This window comes from Aedes albopictus, chromosome 3 (assembly GCF_035046485.1).
Source record: "Aedes albopictus strain Foshan chromosome 3, AalbF5, whole genome shotgun sequence".
Taxonomy (NCBI): domain Eukaryota; kingdom Metazoa; phylum Arthropoda; class Insecta; order Diptera; family Culicidae; genus Aedes; species Aedes albopictus.
This window is the reverse complement of record NC_085138.1, coordinates 48094040-48104093: the sequence shown is the minus strand read 5'-3', so window position 1 is coordinate 48104093 and position 10054 is coordinate 48094040. Positions and strand designations below refer to the sequence as shown.

Below are 10054 nucleotides of genomic sequence, written 5' to 3'. Positions count from 1 at the left end.
GACAGTTTTATTTATCTCAAAATAGTTTTTGGTGTATTTTAAAGCGTATTTACATTTTTTAAAAATCATTGAAGAATTGGTGTTTAAGTCACTATTTAGAAGTCATTGTTTATTTTGCATTGAATTGCTACAATTAATATATTTTAAATTTTTCCCAAATCATTCTACCCTAGTTTAATAGTTTAAGGGAATCGAATACACTCTAAAATTATTTCCCTTAAAATTACACGGAAAATAAAAATTTAAAATAAAAATATTTTAACATTTATCATAAAATCTCAAAATGTTTTCATCTCAAAAAATCCGTACCCCAAATAGGCTTCCAGGAAAAATATAAAAGTGTGGGGATGTTCAAAAATAAAAATTATAAAAATCAAAAACTGAAATTCACGATATCGAGAATTAAAACGAATCATCTTCCAAAACATGATTAAATCGATTTTAGATGACGAAAAATGATATTTAGATCAAATTAAAAAATTTGGGTATTAGAGGGTTAATTATCGGAAGATAACTATAAAAGGATGCACACTGGAACCAGAAATTAATCAGGTATTGTTTCAGGAATTCCTCCAGCAGTTTCTTTAGAAGTTTACTCAGGGATTTCGTCAGGAATTCTGACAATGACAATGACTTCTCGAAAGTTTCTTCCAAGGCACACACGAGTAACAAAAGTGTCACGGCAGCGCAGGTTTTGGTTGCGCAGAAGTCACTGTGGCTTACTTAAAGCATATAAGCAGTTATATGCCAAAAGTGCTTTCAAACATTTCTCCAGGAAATCCTTCAGGAATTCACCCAGGGAAGACCCTTTCGGATTTCTCCCGGAATTCCGCTAGGAATTTTTCTACGATTTTTTTCCTTAATTCTTCCAGACCTTGATTTTTGAATAAATCCCAGGATTTTTTCAGATATTCCATTACTTGAGAGTTATCCGGACAAATACATATATCATCAAGAATTTCTCCAGGCATTATTTCCAGGAATTCCCACAGGGACACCTCGATGGTTTTCCTCAATAATAGTTTCAAGGTTTTTACGAGAATACCTTCACAAATTTGTATTCCAGGGATCTTTCCGGGAGTACGTCAATTGACATTTCTATAAGAGCACGCTCTGACATGAGTATATGTAGTACATGAGTATAAAAAACAATCTTTTGGAAGATTCCGACAAGGACGTACTCGGGACAATACGACTGAAGCTTTATTCATAGGGGAATAAAGATCGAGGACATTCCAAGATTGCCAATAAGCCAATAGACCAACTTGATGATTAATTACTGAAAGAACTCCAGTTAGTAATGGAAGATATTATGTAGACATTTAAAAAAAAATCATCGGACGGCATTAGTGAACACTAATTATGCAGGGTTGTTCTCCAGCATTCTTGCAATATGTCCTGCCCATCGTGTCCTTCCGGCTTTGAACACCTTCTTGATGCTGGATTCGCCGTAGAGTGTAGTGAACTTGTGATTCATCCTTCATCGCCACACACCGTTCTCCTGCACACCGTCGAAGATCGTCCTTTTAGTGCGCATCGCTCCTAGTGCTTACTGCTTACAGTTCCTCCTCGCGCATGATTCATGCCTCGTATTCATAGTTGTTTCCCCTCCATTGCTTTGGTCTCCCGTGCGTACATTCTCCACATCGTTCACGCTCAGATGACTACGCACAAGAAATATGTGCGTCCTACGCATTTTAGACCTAATCCCATGTTGCTCATCGGCTTTACTCGATCCACACAAATTTGCTGTATTGAGAAAAAGGTGCTACGAATGGCCACGTTCTTGGAGGCAGTGGTATCGATGAGTCCTGAGCTCCTGAGTGTTAAGGGTTTTATGATGATTGATGATATTAACGCCATAGGGGCTGTCCATTTATTACGTAAGGGAATTTTCACGATTTTTCAATACCCCCTCCCCCCCTTGTAAGATTTTTTGTATGAGAGCCCAAAAATGTTTGTATGACGCGTAAGATTTCTAAAACCCCCCCTCCCCCCATAAACCCTTACGTAATTAATGGACAGCCCCATACTCGTGTTCAAGCTGCGCGAAAATGCATTCTTGTCATCATCAGTGATTCCAAAGTGAGGACTAGGGGAATTAGTTCAAATCAATTCTTGGAAACTCTAAAAAATGCAGCTAATTAATTTGAAGGATTTTATTATCCGCTCCTCTTCAAACAGAAATACACACATTTTTTGCTACTGATTGTAATTTGTAGGTTTCCAATCAGTTTGTAGCATTTAACGTTAGCGGATAAAATCCAGACTAGTAAATACCTAATTAAGAATGCTCAACAACAATACCTAAATTCAAAAAAATATGAATAGGTAACTTAGATGATTTCGAATTAATATTACAAAGCAAAATTTCATTAAAGTACGACGTTTATTCTGCCTATGTTTAGAGTTTACATTAGAGAGATATCATATTCAAGTCATCGTTCGCAAATAAAAAGTTTCTACGCACTATTATGTTGGGTTTCTATACAGACGTTACCGATATAATCCATGACTAACCCGTCTGACAATATGAGAACGCTACACCTATGAATATATATATTTTTATGCGAATCTTATATGAAAAATGATCAGACACAGTATTGATCAATTGACCCCTTCAGCGAATCCACTAGCTTCCATCGTCCTCGTCCATCAGACCATGCTGGGCGCCTCCTCCAGCGGTCAAGCCTTTTTCCTGAATCGCAACCGCCACGGCCGTCTCCAGCAAATCCATTCCCTGCTGCTGGTGGTGGTCCAAATCCATCCGACGGGTCACCACAGCACCACCCACTGCGCCGCCCATCCCATCGCCATCGTCGTCGTCGTAATTGTCATTCGACTGCAGCATTGGCTGAAGACCCCGCTCGCTGATGGCGGCCATTATTGCACGATCCTCGAGCAGATCCACCTCCTGCCCCTGTTGATGCTGCATCTCGGCCTCGTCGTCGTTCGGATCGGGAATGGAGGCCGCAGCCTGCGCCACATCAGCCCCATAGTGGCGCGTTTCATAAAAGTTCAAATACTGCTCCAGCACCATGTTGATGGTGTTGTCCTCGATGCAGGCCGCTATCTGGGCCTCCTGCCAGCTGGCCAAGTCCGGTGCCATTCCCGGGCGCATATCCACCGACGGTTGACGGACGTTTATTTCCTCCAGCGAGCTTGACGATGGCCCAGCGGCCATTGGAGGGTGATTCAGGGCAATTGATTCGGACGTAGGTCCTTGGAAGGACAGCAGTCGCGGTCGCTTAAAAGTGGAACCACTGCCGTTGCCGTTATTGTTACCTCGTCCGGGATTGTTTTCACTCATTGTGGGCGGCACTGCATTATTTTTCGCGAATTTTCCGACCAGAAAACAAAGAAATTCAGCACAAAAATTGGATTTTTATGACGATGGGAGGAGCTTCCTGCCAAAGGCTTTGTTTTTATTTACGTTTCACAAAAGAGTCACAATCGATTATGCTTCGCAACAAAGAAGTGCTGCTAGTTCACAGGTCTCAGGTTCACAGAATGCAGAATTTCTTCACGCAATTTTGGTTGGGATCGATCGATGAATCGTTTAATTCCTTTACCCTCATGTTCATGAATCCTAATTATATTTAAATTTAAAATGAATATTTAGGTTACTAGTGATGGAAAATTCATGCTGCATACGAAATTCTGTATAAAAATTGGATATCAATGTTTTATAAATTGATCACTTTGAATCAATAAATCTGGCAACATCTTATACTTTGTTTTTATTTTGACGGACAGCTGACGCATTTTTGAACAGTGCTTGCAGGGATGCGATAAACTTTTTAGTACAATTAAAGTATAAAAATTATCGAATAATATCTGAAGTGGACGTAAGCCTCCACGGAAGAATAAAATCAGGCCAAACATGTCTAAAGATCCTATCTTCAGAAAAGAGACTCTCTTTGGTTTCGCTCTCTTTCGTTAATATCTCAGCTGTCCATTTGAATTATGATTGTCTCCTTGCTAAGAACGATGGTCAAATCAATCGTCTTTTGATTTGTACTGCAAAAGTAGTTGAAAAGTGTACCATTACATTGCAATAATTGAAAGAGAAAGTGAATAAAGAGAGCCTCTCAAATGCAGATAGGACCTATTGAAATGTTCGGACTTGTGGTGACGAGTGTCTTACTTGTTCACCTTTATACAATGCATTCGATCGCATACATGCACCTGCGTGGAAGTCACAGTAGCCTTCCCACTCTGCGCAGCACAACAGCAGAATGGTCAGTCTTTTATACACACTCGCGCTTACAAGACGCGGTTACCACAAGTGGCGACGAGGATGAAAAAAAAAATCGCGTTTTGCCGCGTATGAATCGATTTTGGTTCGTGTTTAATTGAATTGAATCACGCTAAAATCATGTGTTGGTATATCGCAAAGTTATTGGGAAATTTTATTTGCATTGGAGTGAAGAAAAGAAAAACCATGTGATTATCGTTCATTAGAAAAAAAATGATATCAATTATTAATGGAAAATGCAAATAGATCCTGGAAGAAAAAAAAATGATAGAAATTCAATCGTGGAAAGTGAAAAAAGAAGGATAAAAATGTGAATTGTTTTAATTTTCTAGCAGAGTATTCAAATAAGTGATGAAAAAAAATAAGAAAGCAACGAGGTGACGCCGCTTGTAGCGTGGGTTCTTTGTGCAAGAAAAAAAATGATGACCTTGAGCCATTGTTCCATGCGCGCGGCATGCGAGAGTGGTGTTTTTACAGTGAGTGTGCTAGTGACCAACCGCAGATGAGCAAGCTAGCACAGATCGTGCCACTGTGTGTCTGTTTCTGCTGGATGAAGGTATGGAACTTTTAATTACTGCAAGATGCGGTGATGTTCAGTGGAAGAGCACAGTGAATATATTGATTGTAGCGTCGGCGTTGTTCCAGATGCACTGGCGCAATGAAGTATGTGTGCTGTTTTGTACTGAGAGGTATGTAGGTACTTTTATATGATTGAATCTGCAGCAATCAATGGATAATATGAATATTTTAATTGCATAGGGAGTGCCGTGCGATGTTTATTGATCAATCTGCATTTAGAAAATTGTTGAGTTTATGGGGAATGAAATGTTATCTCGTGGTCTCGCATCAGTAATAGAAAGATGGAATCAGACGACGTCTAATTTTGTGAATGCACATAATTTTACCAGTGGCTTTGAAGACTTCGTGATTAAATTCACTAATAATGGAGGAAATATACTTTGAAATATTGTGATTAAATTCACTGCGGGTATTGTTGAGACATTGGGAGTGCTGCTGTGTTAAAAAAAAATGTCATGCCTTCTTCAAGTTTCCTGCACTAGTGTTTTAGAGGCACCGAAATCTACGCAACGATTTTCTGTATATGTACTCGCAGGTAGCCAGTTACATTTATATGCAAAATTATTGTAGGATGAGTTCTTTATGCATCGCAGTTCTTTTTACAATCAATAGTATGCATAATTTTCACTAATGGAAAAAAAACTTATTTCGATATCAGCCGTTTTGTTTGATGCTTTCTGTTCGGTTCGGATGCTGCATTCTAACTTATAATCCACACATTTCGTTGACAATTATCTTTACATAAAAAAATGTCAAGACTTCAAGACAATCGTTACATGGCAGTATATTAAATTTGAACTACATTCAACAGATACCTCTGAAACTCCATAATTTACTTCAAGCACCCAGCGGTTGTTAATGCCGTTTGTTAAAAGCTGCTAGCCTCATGGGAAGGTTGATTGCATCAACGTAACAGGCCTCACCAAGTAATCGTGATATTTCTAGAAGATTTCCCTCACGTTTCGGATCTACTCCATGTCATGAATTTAAATATTTGGATTAAGTTGGTATGTGACTAGATACACAGGAAGTGCATGAAGAATAGTGTGATTGGATTCACTGAAGACAAATGGAAGGTATTTGTGATTTGATTCACTTGGAAAGCACGTGAAGATACGTGATTAAATTCACTAAAAAGATAATGAGAAGGACGTGAGTATGCTAATGATAACACGCCTTGAGGGGGCTGTGAATGAATTCACTAAGAGCTGGAGTATCTTGTGATTAAATTCACTAACAATAAGGTGAAATTGACTAATTGGGTCACTGAGAGAACTCGTGGGACCAACTGTGATTAAATTCACTGACTGACTGTCTGAGTAGGAGTCGCAAGGAGTTGTGATTGAATTCGCTTGCATGCTGACGGAGAAAGATATGTGTTGGATAAGCAGAGGTGTTTGAGTTCACTGAGAATTGCTTCGAGGCTGTTCAGCGAAATCCTGTCGAGAGAGCCTTGGTTAGAATCCTGGTCCTGTGGAAGATCTTTTCAAATTGTATTTTTTTTTTCGCTCCTGCAATATTACTTGATACACGAATGCAAAAGGAAAAGCGGATCAATCTGTACAGATGGCCAACCTTCGATGATGCCGGCAAATGGGGACTGGCATTGTACCAAAGGGTGGTCCAACGTCAGAGGAAGGAAACAACATGGAGAATTGTGTTTGAACTGGATGGCATCAGGAAAGACACAGTATTGTTTTTCAAGAGTAATGTTGGTGGCAAAACTGGTGTTGTTGTTCGTAGACATTTTTCGGCATTACAGTCAAAGAAACCTTGCGTTGATTCTTTTAAATTTTCACCAACGTTTCGGCTCTTACTGAGACCTCCTTCAGGGCCTAATATTCATTCGTTCGTTATTGTTTTCCATATTATGTTTTGAATTGGATTAGTGGTTGTGTTTTTGTGCTAGAAGGTGTTATCAGGATAATCTTGCCAGTTTCGTATTTCATTTGTTTCTGCTATGCATTGTCTAGGTCATAGGTTCCCAAACTTTCAGGTGCCCCTTGTGCCAGCAGGCGTACTTTTCGCGACTCATAGTTTGGGAAACCATGGTCTAGGTCGTTGGAGCGAGTGAGCGAGAAAAGGAAGGAACAGTTTCATGGATCCAACTGGATATACCTAGATTGAGTTTAAATAAGGGCGAAAGTAAAATGAGCGAGTTCTCTTCATCGACTCTCTCTTCTTCAAATTAAAGTGACAAGATGCAAATACGGTTGAACTTTTTGGTCATAAATCGCTAGGTTGCGATGCAATCTAGCGTCTAAGTGTAAAAAAGTTCGATTGAATTTGCATCTTGTCACTTTAATTTGCAGAAGAGAGAGTCGATGAAGAGAACTCTCTCATGTTACTTTCGCCCTTATTTAAACTCAATCTAGATACATTTGATTGCTTCAAACATAGCAAACACAGTCGAACTTTTGTTTTGCAAGTCCGCATATTTTGGTCTAGACTTGAACTATGTATATTGTTATATAATGACCCAGGTTCACGTCTTTATTGTTGGAGTAAGAGCTTCTTCTTGACAAATGCATAAATCAGAATACGATTTGGTGGAGTGCAGTGGATTGACTGGAATCTTAGACTACAACACTGAGTGCGATGCGGGTCTGGGCCATCATGAATACTCTAATTTTTCTTTTGTTCAGATCGCTAATCAGACTATCAGACTCAAACGGTAACATTAATTGGGTAAAATTTGGGTGAAATGAATTGGCAGCGGTCTGATCAGATATGTGTTCACACAAAGTGAGTTCTGATCCTGGGAGTTGTGCGTTTGTAGCCTTATTCATGTGATGAATCTGTTTGGTTTGTTACGCAGTATTGCTACATATTGAACAAGTGTTGCTAGTTTGATTGCAAATAGTGATTTTATTGAGCGGAGAAAAGTTTTATGTTTAAATCCGCGTTGTTCGGGGTGGTTGTACCAAACAGTGTGCAGACAGGATTCTGTTATGAGTGTGATTAGTTGTATTTGTCCTGTGGTTGAAGCGGTGGATGAGCGAGCGTTCGACAAGACATAATGGTGATTTCCTTGGATTCCAGAAGCATGGAGAGTCTTTGTATACAGTTGCAAAATTGTCATTGGCAGGGGGAGATCTCAGTTAAGGACAAACGCCTTGCAATCCTGGTTTAACAGCGCACCAGAACTTCAAATGCACATATCTCAAGAAGCAAACTTCGAACAACAGTGTAACTTTTATTTTGTTCTTGCTTGTGGGAGATATGCACTTCAAACGGAATCGCTCATGTAATTTTCGTTCAGTGCATTATTTTTCCGTGACCGGAATGATCAAGAAATTTATCACAGCAAGCCCCATTTGATTTGACGTTTCGTTTCAGCTCCGTACTAGGATCCGGAATAAAGCGACGCTTTATTATTTCTTGAGCGATTCCTTGCCTGAATTTTCCACGCATCGAGATAGGCCAAGAATTTTCTTGCGATCAGCGTACTACCCATTGCTTGTGAAAACTTAATAAAAAGATCAAGGGTGCTGGTTTTGTTTTCTTATGAGATTTGTGCGTCTAATAATTGTGAGTAGGTGCAAAAGTAGGCCATTGTTGTGGCCATTTTGGGATTCTAACAAGTCTGTCCTCGAGCAATTAATTGAGAAGCAGGCATTTTCCTGGTTTGTGCATTGCACTGGGAGGAGGAGAAATCTGCCCTTGAAGTCTAGGTCGGTGCAATATTTTGAGAACTTGTGATTAAATTCACTAGAAGCGTGTTGCTGTGATTAAATTCACTGAGGATGTGCAAGTAGCAATGGATTTAATTACAGGAATTCATTGAGGAGGATGATAAATATGGTAATTGAATTAACAGGGCAGAATATTCGTTCAACTTGAGAATGTTTCGATGAACGAATCCAGTAAAGCGAGAGATCAGTAATTGGATTGGTTCTGCTGCAACCAGGCTTGATAATCCTCCTCGAAATCAAAAGAGTTTTGCCACATGCTCTAGAGCGGTGTTTTTCTTTTGCCTCGTCGCGAGGGAGCTAACGAACCCCAAACAGAGAGGCAATAAAAACTGAGCGAGGAAGAGGGGAACGAAAAAAGAGTCGATGATTATTTCGGGTTTTTGAGTGCGATTTTCGCCTCGAGAGTCTTTCTTTGTATGGGAGTGGAACTCGCGAGAGCTTTTTGAGTGTGAGTGGACGTGAGAAACACAACAAGAAATTATGAGTGTTGGACGAACTCCTCGCTGCGCGGCAAGCTCGCGCTCGGTGCTGTTGAGGATTTGCGTTGTGATTTCTGAGTTTTATTTTCACTCCTCAGAAAATCGCCAAAATCGCTTCCTCATTTTCTCGCGAGGGAGTTTCTGTCAAGCCTGGCTGCAACAAAGTGTGTTCCGGATAGTTGGGTTACGGAGAGCATCGATGGTACTGCAGAGTAGTGCTGAAACGCGGATGGTCTTAGAAAAGGATCCACCAGCAGTCTTGGAAGTCACTGCAGCGGTCACTTAGGACGAAAACCAGAAGAGCGTCTTTTGGGAGAGGTGTTTAATTAGAAAGCATAATATGTGGTTCTCTTCATGCCACGCCTCTCATATAAAGGAATTTGTGTTTGCAAAGGATATTCGTGGCATCGGGGTCATATGGTTGATGTCATGAATCATTTAGTCGTGTTATGAAGTGGGATACGGGTTCGATTCACGACGCATTCGTCAGGTGGTGTGTTTTACTGTGCATTTCATACTGGTCTGTTGTCTGGTTTCATGCTCTCTTCAGAAAACAAAAGAAAGGCATACTGAGAACATTAAACGTGTTGATGGTTTTTGAATACACAAGTGAATATTGGGTGCGACTGAAAGCGTTTCACTAGACCAAATGAAGAACGAAACCACATTTTCACCATAACAGATAGGGAGTGATGATTTGTTGAAATGAGAAGACAATGCGGAAGTCGGATTTTCGGAAGTCAAAGACAATATGCGTAGTTTAATGAATACTATTCATTGAATAGTGAAGCTATGAGGAGTAAGTGGAACGACTGCTAAAGAAAAAATACTGCCAGAGTGTTTGAGCTAAGAACTGTGTGTGATCGTGGTTGTCTGCCGTTACCATAGGTATACAGGGTGTTAGGTTCCTGAGTGCAAACTTTTTAAAGGGTGATAGAGGATCATAAATGGTGAAAAAAATGTTCTACGCATATGGTCAAATCTCAACCGTTACGTAGTTATTGAACTCCCCATGTTTTTGACTCTTATTGCCTTAACTGGCT

General features: G+C 40.0%; 1 protein-coding gene across 1 annotated transcript; it reads right to left on the bottom strand.

Annotated features, from left to right (window-relative positions):
• Positions 1–2370: 2370 nt before the first annotated feature.
• On the bottom strand, positions 2371–3464 carry LOC109405856 (uncharacterized). Its single transcript, XM_062842389.1, has one exon. It carries the CDS (start codon positions 3308–3310, stop codon positions 2633–2635), a length of 678 nt encoding a protein of 225 aa, XP_062698373.1. The 5' UTR covers positions 3311–3464; the 3' UTR covers positions 2371–2632.
• Between the last annotated feature and the right edge of the window lie 6590 nt (positions 3465–10054).

Bases quoted from the DNA above. Each gene is read 5' to 3' on its own strand.
- LOC109405856 (XM_062842389.1), bottom strand. From the start codon at position 3,310: ATGAGTGAAAACAATCCCGGACGAGGTAACAATAACGGCAACGGCAGT.